Genomic DNA, 23,064 nt, shown 5'->3' on the forward strand with positions numbered 1-23,064 from the left:
CTCTTTCCCTGTCTGAACTTCTTTCCAGATGTTGACCTTTCCCTGACTTTGACTATTTTCCTGACCTATGTCATTTCTTCCCGATTGTGTCCTGCATTTTATTCAATTTTTCTTTTGAATCATAAATCCTCTGTATGAGGTACACATTTGACCATTTAGCATTTGTAGCCCATACGACTTGAGAGCTGGTGCACCTACCTATTTGACTGATAATAGTCATAAGACAAGACAAGATAAACTATCGTAGAAGTTTTCAGAGGGCAACAACTACATCCTTCTGTTCCCCGCTTCCTCAACCGTACTTGTATTCTTCCCTGAAGGGGACATAACTTATCTACTCTATACTATAATTCTTTTGTTAAGTAATTCGCTTTTATAATTTGTTATACGCTTAATACACGTAATAACTGCCCAATGGTCTTTGCTACCTGGTACATAAAAATTGTGAAGAAGAACTTACTGTTTTCAAACTGCATTTATTATGTATTTTATTAAAATCTGATCGTACGTTTGATTGCAAGTGTAAAGTTGCTGTGAACGGTCTTATCAATCATTTCATTAACACTGGCAGCTTAAAAGTCAAGGGAAGTATAAGAACAGTGTCAAATTCTTATTACATTTGAAGTCATAATGGCTGGTGAGTCACCTGTTAAGTTGGAATTGATGTGCAAAGAAGAAATTGATTATGACTTACCTCAGGTAGATCCACTCGAAGGGAAAGGGTGGACATATGAACTGATGACTGACAACAAAGAATTAGTATTATCTACAACGGAAGGAGAGCAAACAATTGAGAAGGATGCAGCTATGTATTCTTTGGATGAGAAACTAAACGTTGATACGGTGAAATCAGAATTTGCCGTAGAACATCCTGCATTTGAAAGTGATATAGAAACGCCAAGAAAACTAGTGGTTCAAGAGACTTGCGCGTCACACTCAAAGGACTCCCAACAATTAACAACAAATAGTTTAAATTCAGTTCGGCCAGAAAGGTAATATTCAATTTTGCATAAAGTAATTGGCTCAGATTAATAATATGGATACATTGGTTCGGAAAGTTTGCAAGGTTAAAGGCAATAATTCATGAATAATATTTAGGTATGGGAGATATCTCGAATGTAGATTACTAATCTCCAATTTGGAAATGAGATGGCACACATAGACTTACTGTATACAAAATTATGATAATAAGATCGATACCATCGTTACAAATCTTATGTAGTTCGAAACATGATAAAATAATAATTCTTTATTATTAATTACGAATTTCTAACCAAATTCTTTACTCTTGTATACATTTACAATATGGGTGCTCGACGATAGTGTTTTGTATTTTTTTTTTTTTTTAGGTAAAATGACCGATCGTGAGAATGAAATTTATCTTGAAATGTTCGAAATCTTAATGCAAAATGGTTATACTGTAACAAAAACTATGGACGTTTGTTATTTTATTTAGGATTTATCTCCAATGAGTCTACCCTCTCCTTTCCGGAGGGCTTTGAAAAACATTAATAAAATGCAAGAAAAAAGAGTATTCTATCCAACAATGCATGTTCATTAGTTGTAGATGACCATACATACATAAATTCGGCAAATTTTTACTTTGAGCCAAACAGTGACTTCAACCGATTCATGTGATCCGATTCCGGGAGCAGTTTAGGAATCATTCCTAAACTGCTCCCGAAACCGGATCACATGAATCGATTACAAATACTAACACAGTGAAAGTAATGCACGATGTTAAGAATTATACTATAAGTACAAGTGCCACAATGTTACTAAACGATGTTAAGAATTATACTATAAGTACAAGGGCCACAATGTTACTAAACATCAATTCAGGTGAAGCGGTGACTATGAATTTTCAGATCTAAATGGGGGCTACCGCCCCCCAACCCCCCGCTCAAGTACCATAAAAACATCCAAAATAATAATAAATAATCACACCACTACTATAAAGCTAAGATAAGAAGGGAAAAATTAAAAAAAAACACACTCGTCTCTAATCATAAATCAGTGCATGACAAAGAAAAAAAAATACATCTCAACAAGACAATAGGACAAGCAGCAGCAAACCAAATACTTTGCCTAATACTCAAATGCAAAACAAATCAAGAATAAAAATAATATGAATTAAAAAAAGAAAACACTCACCATTTCGCCATAGGAGAACACTCATGAATAATGAACTCATAACTGCTGATTCCACACACGAAAAAATATGATACCAAGAACACATGCACAATACTCAACATTACTGAAAAATGTTCCTTTCCGCACACACGTCGTTTTATTAAACCGAGCACACTTGCTATTATTACAAACAAGAAACCAATAAACGTCCACTTTTACAATACGTCGAAAATATCTTCAGCTTAGACCACAACTATGATAGGTTTTCTCTAACTCAATTCAACCCATTCAATTACGAGCTTCGCGCATGCCACAAACAGCAGCACACACATACATGCACACAAAACATGTGATATCACACTAACCAACTACCATATGACTACACAAACACCTAGTGAGAAAAATATGAACTAAGACGTCACACCAAAGGCACGAACAGTTCCAGGAAGTAACTGAACCTATAAGAACCGATTAAAGTCACAGTTGGAGTCAAAGTAAAGACTTACCATAAATTCATTTCATACCGGTACTCATTTCTTTCAAGAAAGTCGACTTTAAATGTATTCAGCAATCATTTCTAAGATATGGACATATATTTCTCCATACAGGCTCACTTTAAGGTCCTATTGCACGTAGGCGATACAAGAATTATTGTACAGCGGTGGACACTTCTAAATGGTACAGCCATATGGAGATTTACGGCGAAGGTGTACCATTTAGAAGTGTCCACCGCTGTACAAACAACACTAACCAATATGTGCTTGATGGTCGGTAAAAGAAAAAGATTGCTATGTAAATTAGTCAAGGCTCAGGATGTTGGTCTGATTGGAAGCAAAAGGATGCGTTGGTTAGTACCAATTGGGTCAACGCAAATAAGTATACACAAAAACAAGGATAGCGCAAAACACTGTGTATAGCATAAACTTACATATCATACGTGTAGAATATGTATTTTTACTTTCCAAAAGATATTATAAGTAACATCCCGAAATGCTTTCATTGCTTGCATATTTGTGTTCCAGAGTAACACAATACATTAGGAACGTAAATATGTTACTTATGTGGATTCCTTAACTCCCAAATATTTTTTTCCGTGTCATGATTTAGCTTATTGAATTTTGTTTTTCATGTAACTTACAGTGGTTGCTTGCTACTTTGTGAATGAATTTATGTACAATACGGTATTATTTGAACTGTTATTACGAATTAGTTCTCTATCTTTTATAGTAAACATCGACCGAATAATGTTTTCATATTGGCTGGTCTTGTATAGAAATTCAAACCGTAGAGTTTGTATACTTCAAAGTACTTTTATGCAAGACATCACAGTTTTGAAGAAACTGTAGGCTATGTATCATTATTTGGTTTACCAGAACAGGGAAAATGGAAGTGTTAAAGATGATGTTAGAAATTTACTTTCTCCCTCTCTTTCATCATGTAAGAAAGGTGAAGCTCGGTTGATATACTAATTTATAACAGCAAGTTAACATGCACTTATGACTAACAATATGTAAAAGAGTACTATAGCGGTGAAAGAGCCCAAAATATTGCGAAGACTAGAGAAGAGAGATTAATCAAATAGGGCTGCAATTAGTATCGAATACATAGTTTTTAGGCTCAATAGTTCTCGCTCATTGGTATTAATTTAGCGCAATTTTTGTAATAATATTTATTATTATAATTATGACTAGAAGTGGCAATTGTATCGGCAATGGACATGGAAATTGCAAGAACGTTGGTCTTCATATTTATTCTCATCAGTTCCTTATTTCAAAATATTTTGTATATGCATTCTTTTTTTCTGAAGCTAGTGCTATTTCGCCTGCTACAGGAAAAATACAAGTTTGTGCAGTAAAGTAATTTTTACATAGACTTCTAAATATATATATATATATTAGTGTTTGAACATAGCATACAACAAGAAAAATAACTGCAAAATATACATTATTAGTAATAACCTATTGAGTAATCCAGGACAATACAGGGTTATTCCATGTGGCTAAGCGGTTAGTGTACGCGCCTTTGCCGTGGGAGACCCGGGTTCGATTCACGGCGGGAGCTCATATGATTCGGATTCCACGTTAATCAGTAGGTCCACGTCTCATATAGCTTTGCTGCTGAACGGGACGTTAAACTCAAAATCAACTCCACAGTTACTCCACTGATGTATAAAAGTATTTATAACAACTTTTAGGCATCAGTGCTCCCTACAATGTCGAAACACGTCTAAAATAAATACAAAAGTAGGAAATAATTTGTGACTCGTATTTGGGTACGTTTTCTCTTTAAGGTCTACCAAAATTTAACGTCATTTCACTTACCTTACAAAATGGCGTAATTCCAAATTGTAACTCCTATGTTTAAAAGCCGAACGCTCGCCATTAATAGATCCAGATTCAAAACATGTTACAGATAAAACGATTTGGAAGATTTTTATAGCTCATACCTAAGATATTGTTATCCTTTGTTAGATTGTAGAACATTATAGCTAATTATTTCACTCATCGAATACCGAGAACGTTATTTAAAGTAAGACCGTAGTTCCTCAGAGCGCGTAAATGTGATGTCAAAATTTTTAATAGGTAAGAAACAGAAGAAATGGATAATTTTAGTTTCTGTTATCTGCGAACATACTTGTATCCTTTATATTGTATCAGATAACAATAAATAATGCGTTTCCCTCAGTTAATACGGATAAGATAATTTCGAATTATATCCTTCGCGTTGAGAAGCGGAAAAACTAGTATCAACTACAAGATCGATGGTATTTCAAGAATAAGATTTACAAACATTTTCGTAACATGTTTCGGATTTGTACCTTTCAATTGCAACTATTCCACAACCAATCTTGAGAAAGGAATAATTTATTTCTTTTCATTTTTAGCAGTTAAGTGTAACAAATTTAGAGTTTGTTTTTTCTTAGAATTTAGACATTTGTAAGAATATCCCTAGCTGGAAGAAAGTTCTATTTCGTTCTATTTTTAGCGCTTTCCGATTCGAAATTTTTGTTTGCGTTGCTCTGAGCCTATCTTAGAATTCTGTTTTTGATATCGTGCTATTCCTACTAGAAGAGGGAATAAATCCTGAGTTTTTTTTTAATGAATGAAGGGGGAAGTGTTATAAATGAAAAAAATGAAATGAAATTTTGAGTTTTACGTCCCACGGTTATGCCGGTTAGGCTAAAGGAGACGGTGATAATGAGTAATGAATGAAATGGTGGAATGAAGAAAGTGGGAGGAAACAGGAGAACCCCGAGAAAACCCACGCACACGGTGTTTGTCCACCACAAAGTTCACTTGGCGGGAGCAGGGTTGGGAAGTGTCATAGTCCGTACTGATAAACAAGGATAGAAATCTTGATCGTAGCATCAACTTGTTTCAAACTTTTTAATCAGAACGGGTCCTACTCTGATTATAACTGCAGATAATATAATTCTGAGATCATTCATTCTTTTTAGGCGACTGAAATGAATTGAGATCTTATTTGAGAATATAAAGGAATGTAAGAATATCCCAGGCAAAAAAAGAATATGAAAAATGCCTAATCATTCTATTTGAAACATGTTTCGAACTTTAACAGCTATTGGCAGTTACTTTGCTTCTACCTGCAGAGGATGCAATTTGAGATCAGGTCTTCGTTACTAAGTGAGTGAAATAAATTTTGTTACTCTGCTTTTAGATTTTAGACACATATGAGAAAGGCCGTAGATACAAGTACCCCAGGATTTTTTTTTGTTTTTCTTTTAAGAATAGTTTTCAGAATACAAGATTAAGAATAGATTTATCAGTGCAAAAAAACTACGCATTTTTTTTTTTTTTTTTTTTTTACAAAATAGAATCCTAATACCTTTAAAAAGTGTGTCCGACGTTGGTTTCCTCTTTGTGGGTTTCCTTTAAAAGATGGTCATTATGACTAGAAATCCATTTCAAAGCAACGTTAGAGTCAATTTTTGTTAAGAGCAGCAGCATTTTCTCAGAGGATATCCTCTTAGTACATTTGAAAAGTGTATTTTTTAACGGGTTTTCTTTCTTCTATATAGTACTCCTGTAGGCTGAGATCACGATTATTATTTAGATTGATTTCAGAGCTATGTCAAGTTAATTTTATTGCGGTGTACTGTTGTACTCACAAAATGCCAGCAAAACGTTATTTATTTAATTATTTGCGTGTAAATTTGCCCTCTACAGCCCATATTAGGAATATAATCCTCAGTACAAATTTATTAAGTACATCCCGCCTTTTGAACAACGGTTTCATAGTAGAATGGAAAAATACACCTTCTAAGCAGCATTTCATTCTTGTATGCAGGCTTACGTTAGAAAAGCACAATGATGACTGTTTTAGGAAAAAAACTATTGTCTATTTTATGAGATTTCTTGCACATTGGAATATATTTTATGATCCAATCGAAAGTGCAGGAGCGTGAGAGTACAAGGAACCAAGACAGACGAAGATGTTATGGAGCCAAGGGTTTATAGTTTACTTGTATATAAGTTTTTTAAATACATTTTGTGTTTCCACGTATTTTTCCCTTTCTTTAAATTGCATAATTTCTTAACTTTTTAAATATTTTTTTTACACTATTTTTGACTGTATTCCACCAGGATCAGTTTTCTATTATCTTGTCGGTACTCGTGTATTTATAGCATTTACCCAACTTCAAACTGGCTTTTTGCACATGTCCATACTTTTTGCAATTGAAGATGTAAACTCTGAGCTATTCGATATAAAATCAGGAAATTGAAGGTGAAGCCTTAAAAATTAAAGTTAAATTTAACAACTAGCATAACCTACTCTATTTTCCTGCATATAATTAGTACTTCTGGTTTGAAAATTGATTTCCGTAGAATGAGCATTGTAAAAGCTCTCAGGAAGTGATTTTTTGCCTGGGATGAAGCATCTCAAGCATATGTTCCATCTTCTGCGTTGAAATCTTATACAAATAAAGCCTGGTTAATACTAGCCACTACCGATTTAAATTTTATCGCCAGAGAACGAAAATATAGCAAGAAGAAAAATTTCAACAAACAATTGAGTGTCAAACATAACACGATCCTTGACAATACTCTACCAAATCAAGAAGTGTCTAAATTTAATATTAATCTAGGTTTCAACAATTAATTCTACATGACAATCGCGGAATGGAATTGCATTTTTACAATGAGAGATACACTAATGGTTTAGTTTAGTACTTCCGTTGTAAGATAAGATGCCACATTTTTACACTAACCGCTATTCAACCAGAAAGATTCAAATTAACCATTGTGGTATTAATATTTGTCATCATAGGACGAAAACGGTAACAGTCAGTAGTAAACGGTTTGTACAACCGATTGAGTGTTTGGAATGGCCATATAACAACCCACAGCGCTTTATCAAGTCGGAATATTTTGAAAGTTTCTAAACGGGTAATTTCAATACTGATTTCTGTAGAGTAAAGACTATAAGAGATATCGAGATACGGTTTCGTACAATCCATTCAGCTTCTTAAGAATAGGTCTATCTCCTCTGTTAACCCTCTATTCAAACGGTAAGCATTTCAAGTTAGCCATTTCCCGTTTTAGCATTTATCCTTGCAGAGCAGAAGAGGTATCATATAGCAAAAGGCGGCTTTCTGCAAACAATTGAATGTTTAAATTGAACATATCATGATTACCCACAGAACACTACATGAAACGAACATGGTTCAAATTCACTATTATAACCGTTTTCAATATATTTTTCAACTTTTATTGCCATAGAACAGAAACGATAGCATATAACCAGAATCAGTTTTCTGCAAGCGATTGAGCGTCTCAATACAATATATAATGACAATTCCCGACACTGTCAAATAGGGAAGTTGTATAAATTAACCATTAGATTCAATTTTAATACTTATTTTCTCAGAGGAAGAATGGCAAAATCTATCAGGTTGCTGTTTCTTGTAATCGATTCTCTATTTAAATATTATGTTCACTTCCTCCGTCCCAACGATACATTCTATTTCCTTCCATAACTTTCTGTTCAAATTGGAAGTGCTTCAAATTAACGATTTTTTAGCATATCTAGTTAGCATATTGTGCTGCGGAGAGTACATTTCTGAATATAAATAAACCTTATTGGAAACGTCATGTATAACTTAGACCCCTTTTATTATGGGGTTCTCAGGTGAGCTGTGTGAAAGCAATTAAATTAATGCACTTTCGAACTATCTGTAGCCAGATTGAACTATGTAGTTTTTAATGATTTTTGATAAATTAGCGCCTTTGAAAACAGTGATAGATAAGCTCACATTAAAAGATAATGTAACAATATAGCAAATTACCTTTTTTTGTGGTATTGGAGATACTGGGTTTAAAGTTTCACTCGTACTTGTTGACACCTCGAAAATGCAGTTATGGTAGTTCAATTTGGCTTCAAACAGCTTGATTACCATTGGTGCAGTGCCACGTTATATATATATATATATATATATATATATATATATATATATATATATACCATTTAACTTTTATCACTTTGATCTGTTTACATGACAAGAAACAAGGACATTGTTACCTTAAATCATGAATATTTTCAATTCTGTACTATCATGACAGAGTTTGTTAGTTATGACACCTTAATTCACTTTGTTTAGTATATCCATTTCATACTGCATTAACAGAAACGATTCAATGTGGTCTTGACTGAGGTTCGCCCTTAATCTAGATTCAATAATCTTGAGTTTGAAAAACGCTCGTTAAAAATTTACATATGGTAGGGGGATCGTAAGGAGGAATTTGTACACTTTAAAGAGCTATGTATAACATAAGACATACATGGGACATTCGTATATAATTTTGATCGCACCCGTGAAGCAAGACGTGCTAGCCGTCTTAGAGTTGATTTTTTACATCTCTGGTTCAATATCGTCTCACCATGTTTCCTCTTCATACTCACTACTTATATATTCACTATCATATTCACTCACAAGATCTCGTTTCGGTTTTAGATCGAACCTCTGCAAATAATTTTAGTTCGTCGATAACTTTTCCTTTCTCTAGTCGATAAGTTCCCCACAGATTTGGTTCATTGCTTTTTTAGCGTAGTTCGAATTTTAAATCAGGAAGCCGCCTTGGATCGGAACACACCAATTCATGGTAAGAGATTTCGTGTTTCGAATACCAGTTAGTCATACTTTGATTTTGTCAAGGACATCATTGAAAACACACAGTGTGAAACTTTTCTCTTCTGTATTTCCTATTATTTCATGACATGCCAATTCAGTTCACACAGTTACATTCTATGGAAAGAAATGTTTCAAACTATCGCAGGGAAAGGTATGCACAGTTTTATATGAGTTGTTCACAGAGAAACTTAAGCCCCCTCATCGTGTCTTCGGCAACTTCCTCTCACCAGCTGCCACTATCCCTACAACGTCGTGCTCCGCGTGACACGCAATATGTTGCGCTCCTTGTGGCTTACAACGACATTGCTCTTGCTAAACCAGTTTTATCTTATTGTTAACACGTTGTGTGAAATGCCCCGTAGGTAATTTCTCCGTGACTAAGAACGCAGTTTCAGAACTGGAGCACACTAATGGATGCAACATAGATGTTTTCAATTTTGTATCCAACAGAATCGTCTAGGAAATTTAAATGAGATTTTTATTACTTGTTTACGGTAATGAAAAATTTGTTAATCAATTCCTTTATTTTTTAACTGAGTGTTATGTGAAAAGTAACTAAATATCAAAAGTGTATCGTGACATGTCAGCATATGATTCTGGTACTACTTTCCTAGTGTAATCATCAGCGAAACTGACACCTGCGGAACAATTTGCAATCAAGCAATGGGAGGGAAATAAATAATATATACTCAGTGCCTTCACGAATCGTACTACAAACAAATCTTGAAAGCTACGGTTTGTAACTACTCTTTACAGCTCTTATACGATACAACTTCTATACATTATTCATCTTACCATCTTCTTCCAAAACAAAACGCAGTGAACGTAACGAATATATCATAATAAGCTACAATGTTTTTAAATTTATCTTAACACAGGTACCGTAGCGAGTCATCAAAGTTGCCAGAAGGCTGTTTTATAACTTTTACGTTTGAAACCAAATGTTTAAACGAATATTTCTGATTAAGGCCTACACATCCAGGATAACAGTGTTACCAGCTTCAAATCTGAAGAATATTGCTAGACAACCAAATATTTAAACATGTACAAATTTTGGCCTGAAATTCAAATTGAAATGTCGCATCTAATACAATCCATAGAGATAATAGTGTCATACATCGATTACTTTATCTGTGTAGATTAAAACTTCACAAAACTATCATGTGTCAATCGAGTCAGCTTGCCGAGGAAACGATCTACCTTACTCGTTGAAGACCTGCTCAAACTTGAAGCGATTAAAGTTATCTGTCTCCTGTTTCAACATTTATCATTATAAAACGAAAGTGGTAACAGGATCGAGGAGCTGTTTTCTTGCAAATCATTAGTATTGTTATTATCTGATTTTCATATAGAAAAATTGTATAAGATGTCGAAAAGCTCTTCTGTGTTCGGGTCAGCGGCCCAACGATACGTTCTATTTCCTTCCGTAACTTTCCATTCAAATTGGAAGTGCTTCAAATTAAGGATTTTTTTCAACATTCATCTCTATAGAAGTGAGTTACGCATAGCTAGTAATAGTTTTTGAGCTAAATCCAGCTTCCAAGGAACAGATTCTATCTTCGATCTTCTTACTCTATATCAGCAAGTTGTTACACATGTATACTTGGAATTTAAGTATTATATTCGCATATTTCGGAAGTCTTAGTTTCACACTGTGAAACGATATTCAATTGTTTAAGGGGGCGCGGTGGCTCAGTGGTAGAGCGTTCACCTCTGGTGCTTGGGGTCCCGGGTTCGATCCCAGCCCCCCCAAGTGAACTTTGTGGTGGACAAACACCGTGCTCGTGGGTTTTCTCGGGGTTCTCCCGTTTCCTCCCACTTTCTTCATTCCACCATTTCACTCATCTCTCACCATCACCGTCTCCTTTAGCCTAACCGGCATAACCGTGGGACGTAAAACTTAAAGATTTCCTTTCATTTCAATTGTTTAAATTGGGTACAGGATAACCCTTGTAATACACCGCACCAGGTTGATACTGTTAGTTATCCATTAAAAAGTTGGGCTATGTAACAGATATTTGGGAGAAGTTATGTGAATAGTTAAAAAAAAATAATGCCGCCTTCACAGTTTATCCTTCACTGCCATCAGTTTAAACCTTTATCCTGGTTTGAAATGTTATCCTAGTACAAAGGAATGCTGTTATTTTGATCTTCAGTCAATGAGGTATGACACGGCAAGTTTTTACTATTCCGACATTTACGTTGGGATACGGCTGTTTCGGTGTAGGACGTTTTGCTGCAGGGCGTTTCGGTGTAAGGTTTTGTCTGTGTAAGGACGTTTAGGTGTGAGGCTGGTTCGGTGTAAATGTTCCAATGTTTACAACGAAACGTCCACTCTTCAAAATGAAAAATATTCGTTAGGGAGAAATAAATTCATGAAGTAGAAAATATAAATTAATAAATAAAATAAAAATTAAATGCTGCTGTAATTGACATTGGTTACTTATATATAGTGAGTCCCCTCGTTTCACTGTATGTCAGAACTTCTTATATACTCAAATGTTATAATTATGAATTGATTGGGAAAACGTTTTATGGTAATGATATATAGTAAAAAAGTGTCATGCATAAACATTGTGTACACCACACACACACCTTATTACGGCAATAACTGCACAAATCGCAAAATACTGCACAATCTTTGAAAGGAAATGTTCAAACACAGGTGGTTTTTCTTTCAAATAACCGCTTTTATATCATGCATACCCAATAAAATTAGCAAATCTAGGAAAAGAAAACTGATTATGTATCAGTGTTGAGATCTTAATTATATTATTACGGATATATTAATTTATGTTATAGTTGTAGAGGACAGTGTTAGAAAAAAGCCTCAAGAAAATTTTTAACGGCCTAAAGAACACAAGAAGAGGCTGAATTCTACCAGTCGTTCCTGAAGAAATGGTTTATATTATGAGTTACTCTTTTGTTCTTAAAATAGGTTCAAAATTGATGAATTGTGTCCACTCCACGAAGCTAATAACAAAATGGACTTTGCATTAGACGCTTGAAGAAAAATCTGTTAATGTTAATTGTCCCGGATTTGACGCTTTCACAAGGATATTTTCAAATTTAAAGAGGTTGTGTTGGACTATAAGACCAAATGTTCCATTGTTTTCCTACAAAACAATTAACAGTGGTGATAACAAAACACTATTTGCAGAAATTAAAGGCTGTATGATGTAGCTACGAGGCATAGAATGTATTGACTGTGTCACACTTTCTACTGTTTGCATCCCTGTAAATACTAGAGTACGTCCCGTCTGCAATTCCAAATTAAACCGTATTGATCAGAGTTATAAGTATATTCTTTTTCAATAACACGTGTTGCTTCACATTCGCGACAAATGCATTGGCACTGGCTTCTAACTTTTTGGGCTATAGATTTAATCAAACGTCCTTTTAAAATAAGTACAGAAAGGGTTTCAAATCAGTCTGCACCTTCTCTCAGTACTCCCTGCCAATTATAATTGTTCTTAGCTAACTGGAGAACATTTCAAACCAGAAGACTATTTGCAATGGTAATCATCATATTAGATCCGCCAATTTGAATTTTGTAATTTTAACGTCAGGTTCTGAATCAGTCCTAAAACCCCTTGGCAGTAAGCTGGCCGTATCATTTAATCTTCTATTTTAATAATTATTTTCTGTTTATGCTTGGAGGGTACCTCTAACGTTTAAAGGGTGGTTTCTACCCTTAAACCCGCACCATTACCAAAGTAAAAAAAAAAAAAAAAAAAAACGTGACGATTATTTTTTGATATTCTACAAGTATGCAAAGTTTCATTCAAATCAGTAAATTACACTTCAGTAAGTCTCCTTGCTAGTGCTGTTCAAATGGAACAAATAAGTTAATTGGCGGACATGGAGTCAGAAAAACGAAAAAAATACGCCAATGTTACGAAGAGATTGAGCAATAACAATGAGACTCAATAACAATGTTAATCAGTTTACACTATTGCAGAGTGGCTATAATATGACATTTCATGACTGTTCATTACAAGCATATGATTAATGCAATCAAATATTAGGCTATACACCGAAACGTCCTTTACAGCCAAGCGTCCTTACACCGAAACATCCGTACACCGAAACATCCTACACCAAAACGCTCTATATCGAAACATCCTAGACCCATTTACGTTGGTTATTTCACTCATTCCGCTAACACGGTACCACTTCTTCATAAATGCAAATATTTTACCAATTTTTTTATCATCTTGAATTTGATCATGGTAGTTGTCTTAGCGTAAACAGCGTGTTTCTGTGAGTTGTTAAACACTTCTTTACTTCCATTTGCAATACTTTGGCTGATTCATCCCTGTACTAACTGGCTTATAAAGAATAGCTAAGGATATTAGCTCTCTGCTAAAGCCGAGGTCTTATGATGAAAGCGTAAGTTCATGAGTTTCATTCCGGTTTGGGTCAATTTTCTGGTATATAATGATATATCCCTTAGTGCATGAATAACTGTTTCCATAAAGTTTCGTCCAGTTCATTAAAATTTATTTTGCATGCATGTCCTCTAAGTTTACTAGTTTTTAAAATATTATGGATTAATACCAGTAATATCACTTTGTGGTAGACATTTGCTTTGCATGTATAATAATGTATGTAATTGTTAGCTGTTGCTGTAATCAATGGAATAAGTTATTAGAATAGACCTATCATGCAGCCACAGTTTTACTCGCAATCGATCAGAATTGTAAAAATATCGGTTGACAAGATTTACAAAATGTCATCTCAACTGTAAACAATCCTCAAAAAAGACCAAATTGAAAAACGTATGATTTTTTCTTCTATCTCGCCTTCAATTAAACTTAATTTTACAAGTTGAGGGTATCGATTCATATCCATTTCCATTCGTACGACTTTCCTTTTTAAAAAAGAAAGGAAACAGAACAGATTTTTACTAATCTAGTATGATCTACCGATCTTCTTAAATGTGGTTTAGTTTTCTTTTTTAAACTAGTAGCTTTCGGAAAAAGTAACCTGAACAATTGTGCGTGATTTGTTGATATTGGATATACTGGCGACTTTATGTGTACAGTTGAGTACGTGAGAGCTGAAACGGTTAAACGTGCTTATTAACACGCAGGAAACAAACTCGTTAAATTTTGAATAACTTACTTAAGGTGATATGAACTAAAAGAAAGTTTACGTTGTTATATATAGTGAATATTTACAATAGGAAGACATCACATATTTTTACACATATAATTAAATCGATATGTCTATGATTGACGGGTCACGTCACTCATGTCACTAATACGCAGGGGAATTGTAAAATTCTTGTGAAGGTTAGTAGGTCAAAAAAAAAAAAAGGATAATATTATACAATACGATACTCTAAGAATGGGAATACTGATGGATGTTTGCATGGTTTAGTGTAGGATGGTATTCTGTAGAGAAGTTAAATTTATGAGGTTTGGAATTTCGGGTTTCGTTAGTCATGTGGTGAATGAATTGTTCTTTTCTTATTTTACTTCAGAAAAAATAGGGTTATTTTTATATTGACGTTAAGGCCTAAGGGCAGTGTTGGGTAAATTCCCGAGAAAATATTTATCGGGAATATTCCCGAGAAGATTTCCAAAAATGCAAACTTTCTTGGAATTTATTTACAATCAGAAATAAAATTGCATTATATTACTATATTATAATTTCGAAGTTAAATTCGTTTAAGACAGTATTTTATTACTTTTGTCCCCAGAGGAGCATTTAAAATGTATATTCTGAACGATGTTATGTTATTAACATTTTATTATAATTAGAGAGTACGCATAAATGGATATTTATTTACAATATGTTCCATGAATGTAAATATGTTTAAAAAATGATATAGTAAGTCCACATTCTTTCAAAACGCAAAAAAGTTGAAATTTACATGTAAGTGGATTTTCTAAACTTGACTCTGCTACTGAATTATACATATTAAATTTTTAAATGTTATAAACAGAATAGGTTGGGTAACTGCCAGAAGACACATGTCCCTCCATTTTGTCAACATTTGCCATAAATATGTACGTTCACAATATTTCCAAGATACTTTCTTATGTTTATAATTTAGCATTTAACATTGCCACACTCGACCTTTCTTGCTACCATTTTTCTCGAAATTTCATGCGTTATTTCACATGTAAGAGAAGTCCGAGTACCTTTTGAGAAATTCGAGTCAGAGAGAGGAGACAGACTGACGTATATTACTAACAGTGGTTCAGGGCGTATTAATAGTACTTGATCTCTATTTCTACGTAATTCTACATTACTTTACAAAATGGTTCCTGTTCATCGTTTGTATTAGTACTTTACTAATTTGGCTATTGTTTAGCTTTGGCATACTTTTTGCGTTATTCTGATCCAATGCGGTTGTTTTATGGTTTCATATGTTACATTACGTTACAAACATTAAAATCAGACAGCATTGATGAGCGAGCGTTAGCAAGTGGAGGTGGGGTAGAACCCCGCAGGGCACGTTGTTTTCGATATTGGTGTTCGATATTTTCTTTACTACTTGAACACCACTATCAACTAGTTTTGACCCCCAATACTAAACAACTGTCGTACTTTTCATTGCACATGAAAATGGAACTTAAAACTCATATTATTAGTTATATAAAGTACAGTGAAAGAATTTTAAATTTTTTAAGCTCAAAATTCTTTAATACCTAGAAGTAAATCATAATATGTTAAAATAATGTAATTAGTCATAGGGTTATTATATTTTGGAACGTAAAGTAAAGAAATGGAAATAAGCTACTTCCCGTGAATTTATAGGCCAGGAAAAAAACCGTGAACATTCCCATTTTTTAAATTCCTTCCCAGCGGGAATATTCCCATTACCCATCACTATCCATGGGGTGCCTCGGAGGCACCCTGTTCAATTTTAATCCCATTATTCTTAATAGATATTTCGTCCCGTGTCCTAAAATTCTTCTATCTCTTTGTAATGCACCCTCTGATTGCGTCTCCTAAGCAAGTTTTTACTTCAGGAAAAATAGCGTAATTTTGTATACTAATGTAAAGGCCAAAGGGGTGCCTCTGAGGCTCCTATTGAAGTATGCACTTTTCTAATTATTTGATACTGCTCGTTGTTTATTACCATTGACAAAGGATTTCATAGCAATGTAGTGACTAGTCTTTCCTATTAATGACTGAAAATACAAATGGTCGCTGTGAGTTCAGGTAGCTTGTATATGCAGCAGGGAGCCTCAGAGGCACCTCTTGTGGCTTTTAAAGTGAAAACTAGCATAGGCTTTCTTGTGTTAAATATAAATTACTTTTGTAGTTTTTATGTTGTGAAGATTTATAAATGTCCAGTGTTCATGTTAGTATTAGGCATATAGTATTATATAATTTTTGTTCCGTCGAGATTTTGTTTAAAGAAGATATATTACGTATAATGTCTTTAAAACTACGTAGACATACTTAGTGAAGAGTGCCCATAGTCTTCTCCTTTGATTATTTTATTGTAGTAACGCGGTAATGGAACATGTAATGTTAATGTAAATTCCGGAGGAAGAAGTAGTGATTCCTCGATGTTGTTCCCATGAAGTAGAATGCTCCATATAAGTAAAGAAGTACGTTCGAAAACTATAAAGGCGTTATTTGAAAAAGAAATAATGAAGATGCTTTGCTTCCCATTAGTTATTTCGTAAGTCGTATACTACAAGCTTTTTTGCTGTTTTTGAGGTTGCATGTGTTAAAACATATATATAAGTTAATTTGAAATTACATGGATTTACAGGGTAATTTCACAACATCCGCTTGAAAACATAGTTTTCTTAAAATTTTTGTATGCTAGCAAAATTGTGATCACTTAAGTGCATCAGGGAATACATTACATGATGGAGTTCTATACATTACGTATTAATTTTATATCATATGTTAAATTTATATATAAAAAAATCTACGGAAATTGCCCGTTTAAAAGTCGTAGGGCGTTAATCACATGCTCAGTGGTATTGAGTAGAGTTTTTATATGACAAATTTAACCTCCCTACCATAATCCACTCGTCAGATACATTGCTTTTCGCCTAAAATTTAAATCTGTCCTCTTACACGTAGGATCTTCTTTCTGATGACAGTAACGTATAAAAATAAGAAAAGAAGTTTTCTAGCTAAGATACATGTATGGCTAACCGCAGTACAAAATCTAATTTAAATCGGTTTACCCATTTCCGCAGCTAATGCTACATTAGCTAGATGTCGAGCTTGTTTGCTGAGATATAATATCGTCGCATGAAAACCAGAGGAACGTAACTTCAAAAATGCGGTTTTCATTTTCTTCAAGTTTGGACACAATTTTGAAAGCCCCCTTGGTGTAAAGGGAACGTAACGCCATCTGTTCTTTTTGTCGATTGTCTTCTGTAATATAGCTGAATTACCATTTGATTAAATTCACATCTTTCTAAGAAAACAATATTTTTGTCTTCTGACTTGTATCCCTTCGAAAATGGAGTTACGTACCTCTGGTTCTTGTGCGACGATATGCAGATTGTTCATCTTCTCCTTCTTGAATATTGTATTTCCCAAAACGCTAGTGCACGCGACAGTTTTTCAACCAAAAATGCTAGTGTGAAACTGTCCTCTGTCTAGAGTCCCGTCAAAATATAATTTTACACGTAAAAATTTAATTTTCTTCCCATCCTTATGATAACCATTTGAATGAACGTTACATGATAAAATGCCCGTTAAATATTGACACTCAACATATTACATATTTTATTTCATCCAGTTCAGCTTCCTGTCTTATGTAATGTGGTGCATAACATATTTCTTGCATTTTTTGCTATTCATCGTGTAGCATTTATCTTTAAACACCATTTTAACTTTTAATGATAAAAAAGACAATAATGACTAAAGTGTTTCACGATGACGTGAACACTCCCGGGCATTGTTTAAAAAAAAAGTATTAGCATGTTTACAAGCCGAGTATAGAATTTTGATTTCTCCGAATGGAATTACACCAGGTTAATAGAAATTTATTTTTTTTTTTCAGCAGAAATTTCAATAGCACTAATCCAATTAGGGTGACGAAAGTGCTAATGCTTGTCCACGTTACCTTACGTGGACTTCTGGAATCATAATATCACGTATTTCAAATAAACAGATAAAAATTACAAGAAATTGAATACTCGCCGTCTCTCAAAAATATATACATAATAAGAGGACTTAATTATGAATCAGATGTAACCGCGTTGCTATATATCAATAGACGCAAAGTTTGTATTACGTATTGAAGTTTACTATCTCAAAGGATCAGATTATATTTAAAACACACGTAGAGATTGGTGTGATGATTGAAATGACATATTTTGTGCAATATTGTAAAAGTTGTTATACCTTTCCTTTGTTTCTTTGCTATCATCACTTTTTTTTTTTTTTTTTTTTTTTTGTAGCGGCAATTGCAACAAGTTCTTCCGATTGTTAAATTTTGTGACACAAAAGTTAATGATATATAAATATCTTAGTGATAATGGATCTGATAATAATGAAATATTTATTCCATAGCATAACATATGCATATGTTCGTATGCACTTAACTCTGATATTGTATATATAAATAATTGAACAATTTGATATAGTAAAGCAAATTACACGCTTTAAATTCGAGAAAAGAGAGATATGGTATTACCTCGATACTTCTCGGTTCCATATTTGTACAATATTTCATGTAACAGAACAAAAATAAAACGTAATTTTAGCTCGAAATATAATGTTTGATTTCAGTTTTGCTTTTTACTGATTAACTCAAATTACGTTTCCTTGTTTATTGAACCTGTTCCAGGCGCTACAACGAATATGATCTTCAAAGAGAAGTGAATAGGTGTATTATGTTAAAGGAACCAATTTCTCATTCAGATGACAAATGTGATATTACGAAGCAGTTCGGCAAAGGAATTATTCTGTCACGTATAGCAGGTAATATGTTAACACATAAAAGTGAAAAGCGTCATACGTACCGGAAGAGTGATAAGCGCAATACCCAAAGTTTAACTTCGTCAAGTCGTAAGTCCATGCATACAGCTGAGAAAACCCACCTGTGCGAACAGTGTGGTAAGGGATATAGCATACGTTCAAGTTTGGATACACACATGTTAATTGACAAAGGTGAAAAGCCTCTCGCATGCAAAGAGTGTGGAAAGGGATATAGAGACCGTTCAAATTTGACTAAACACATGTTAATAAACACAGGAGAAAGATCCCACACATGGCAAGAATGTGGAAAGAAATTTAGTCAATGTTCAAACCTGGCAAGACACATGACGATACATACAAGTGAGAAATTTCACACGTGCAAAGAGTGTGGTTGGGGATTTAGTCAACGGTCATACTTGTCAAGTCACATGCTAATTCACACTGGAGAAAGACCTCATACATGCCAAGAGTGTGGGAAGAGATTTAGAGTACGCTCCAGTTTGGCTACACACATGTTAATCCACAAAGGTGAAAAACCTCACATATGCAGTGAGTGTGGAAAGAGATTTAGACAACGTTCAAGCTTGTCAAGTCACGTGTTAATCCACACAGGAGAAAAACCTCACAAGTGCAAAGAATGTGAGAAGGAATTTACTAAGCGTTCAACACTTTCAAGACACATGTTAATCCACACAGGAGAAAAACGTCACGCATGCGAACAATGTGGAAAGAGATTTAGAGTACATTCAAATTTGGCTACACACATGTTAATCCATAAAGGAGAAAGGTCTCACACATGCAATGAATGTGGTAAGGGATTTACTCAACGTTCAAGCTTATCAAATCACATGTTAATCCATACAGGAGAAAAACCTCACAAATGCAAAGAGTGTGACTTGGGATTCTCCCAACTTTCAATTCTTTCAAGACACATGTTAATCCACACAGGAGAAAAACGTCACACGTGCGAACAGTGTGGAAAGAGATTTAGAGTACGTTCAAATTTGGCTAGACACATGTCAATCCACAAAGGAGATAGGTCTCACACATGCAATGAATGTGGAAAGAGATTTAGAGTACGATCAAGTTTGGCTACACACATGTTAATCCACAAAAAAGAAAGGTCTCACATGTGCAGTGAGTGTGGAAAGAGATTTAGTCAACGTTCAAGCTTGTCAAGTCACGTGTTAATCCACACAGGAGAAAAACCTCACAAGTGCAAAGAATGTGAGAAGGAATTTACTAGGCGTTCAACACTTTCAAGACACATGTTAATCCACACAGGAGAAAAACGTCACGCATGCGAACAGTGTGAAAAGAGATTTAGAGTACGTTCAAATTTGGCTACACACATGTTAATCCACAAAGGAGAAAGGCCTCACACATGCAATGAATGTGGTAAGGGATTTACTCAACGTTCAAACTTATCAAATCACATGTTAATCCATACAGGAGAAAAACCTCACAAATGCAAAGAGTGTGACTTGGGATTCTCCCAACTTTCACATCTTTCAAGACACATGTTAATCCACACAGGAGAAAAACGTCACACGTGCGAACAGTGCGGAAAGAGCTTTAGAGTACGTTCAAATTTGACTACACACCTGAAAATCCACACAGGATTAAAGCTTCACAAGTGCAAGGAGTGTGGAAGGGGATTTACACTACGTTCATGCTTGTCAAGACATATGATAGTCCATACAGGCGAAAAACCTAACACATACCAAAATTGTTGAGAGGTATTTAGTGTACGTTGAAGTCAGGCTATAGATATGTTAATCCACACAGGAGGGAAGGGTTATACATGCGGCATCTCCCGCAAGGGATATAGAGTGCATTCAAGTTTGGCTAATCATATGTTAATTCACACAGGAGAGGAACCTCACAAATATCAATGTTGTGGCTTGATTTACTGTGCGATCGTGTTTGGCTACTAACTAACTCTATAGCCGATGGAACCCGGAGTTGAGTTCCTCGTTCACAAAAGCACTCTACTGACTTCTATCCTTAGCTAACTGCATCCAGTTTCCACTTTGTATTCCGATCTCTGCAAGATCCAACTTAATATTGTCCTTCCATCTGCGCCCAGGTCTTCCTAGTGGTCGTTTTCCGATTGACCTTCCAGTCAAGTCTGTGAGAGTGTATCTACTTTCTTCTATTCTAACTACATGACCTGCCCATCTAAGCCTCCTAGACCTGACGACCCCAACAATGTTGGGTAAACCGTATAAATAATGTAGTTCCTCGTTATGAAGCTTCCTCCATTCTCGTTCCTCTTGGGTCGGAATATTCGTCTCAGGATTTTGTTCTCAAATACCTTCAGTCTATGTTCTTCATTCGGAGTAATCTACCATGTTTCGCAACAAAACAAAATAACAGGCATGATTATCGTTTTGTATATTTTAAGCTTCAAATTCCTCGACACACTTCGCGATGACAAGACATTTTGAACCCAATAGTAACACGAGTTCCTTGCTTTCAGTCGACACTTAATTTCTTCGTGAATATGATTTTCGTATGTTAATTTTGATCCTACATATTGGAAACTATCTACTTCATCAAAAGTATTATTTAATATTTTAACGCATCCATAACTTGGTGTATTACGGTCTCGAAGCACTTCTTTGTATTTAGTTTTCTCTGCATTTACTTCTAAACCCATGTCCCTGCAACCGTTTAATAAAATCTCTGCATTTCTCTCTATTGTTCTATTATCCTCCATCAAATTTACATCATTAGCTAATGCCATAACCTGGTGAATACCGTTCAACTGTCGGCCTTGGTTGCTATCTTTGATTTTCCTTATAGCGTGTTCAAGAAAAAAGTTTATTAATAATGGCGACAACGCATTTGCTTGTTTCAGGCCATTTTGGATGTGAAAGCTCGTGGACAGAAATTGTCACTACCCGGTCGTAACTTTGGGATTCATATATCCCCTATTTTATGTCTGAAATTTTGTCGTATTCTTTTGTCTTGTTGTCTCACAGACCCGAATATCGTAGACTGTATCTATATTGAAAATTACCACTAACACTTTAATATTAAAATTTACAATGACCATCTTAGACTCTATCAATATTGAAGATGACTACTAACAATTTAGAATCAAAACTAATTGACCTTAATCTATTATCATAGACTGTATCTATGTTGAAACTAACGGCTAACAATTTACTGTTAACATTTACAATGACCTCTAACCTAACCTAACATTTTATTATTTAGCTTAATATTGATTTAAAAAGCAAATCCTCTTCTGTTTTACAATTTAATCTTTATTAAGGCACAAAATAGGGTGAAATGCACAGTTATTGGCCAGTTAAGGAAAATTTTGACTTTGGTGTTTAGTGGTACCCTTATTTCTTGCAATTTAAAACTAATCTTTTTTAAGTGGGCTTATAGGGATCTTAGCTTTCGATTTCGGTTATTCTTTTTGCTCTAAGTTATACAGCATTTTTACAGAATCTCTTTTTGTAAAAATATGCGAAAATGTACAGTAATTGGCCACATTTTTTTGTGATTGGCCGGGGTTTGTACTAGTGATTGGCCACTAAACGCAATCAAAAATTTTTGAGCTTAATTTGAGTACAATTTTGTTCTACAGGCTAGAAATTAAACACCAAGGTCACTATTATATTGACAAAGATAGTTTAGGATTGTGAAGATGAAATAATGCATTTTGTAGTTATTTTTTTAAAAAATCTATTAATTTCTAGTTAACAAAAAATTAATTTCTATGTATTATGTTTCTTTTACAGTTTTAATAGTTTACAATGTAGAAATTATGAGAAATACAAAAGTAACTTTACTTGAAAAATATTTGAATATTATATAAATTAGGCTTATATAATATAAAAATAAATAAA

At 34.3% G+C, this 23,064-nt stretch overlaps 1 protein-coding gene across 1 annotated transcript; it reads left to right on the forward strand.

Moving 5' to 3' along the window:
- Positions 1 to 207: 207 nt before the first annotated feature.
- On the forward strand, positions 208 to 22,997 carry LOC145674574 (uncharacterized). Its single transcript, XM_081744761.1, has 2 exons — positions 208 to 992; positions 19,068 to 22,997. The coding sequence occupies exons 1-2, from the start codon at positions 631 to 633 to the stop codon at positions 20,932 to 20,934; spliced, it is 2,229 nt and encodes a 742-aa protein (XP_081600887.1). The 5' UTR covers positions 208 to 630; the 3' UTR covers positions 20,935 to 22,997.
- The last annotated feature ends 67 nt before the right edge of the window (positions 22,998 to 23,064 follow it).

Source organism: Thermobia domestica, chromosome 17 (assembly GCF_964235325.1).
Source record: "Thermobia domestica chromosome 17, izTheDome1.hap1.1, whole genome shotgun sequence".
In the NCBI taxonomy this organism is placed as follows: domain Eukaryota; kingdom Metazoa; phylum Arthropoda; class Insecta; order Zygentoma; family Lepismatidae; genus Thermobia; species Thermobia domestica.

Coding starts and splice junctions, on each gene's coding strand:
- LOC145674574 (XM_081744761.1), top strand. CDS start 631: ATGGCTGGTGAGTCACCTGTTAAGTTGGAATTGATGTGCAAAGAAGAA. Junction 993..19,067: donor AATTCAGTTCGGCCAGAAAG/GTAATATTCAAT, acceptor AACCTGTTCCAG/GCGCTACAACGAATATGATC.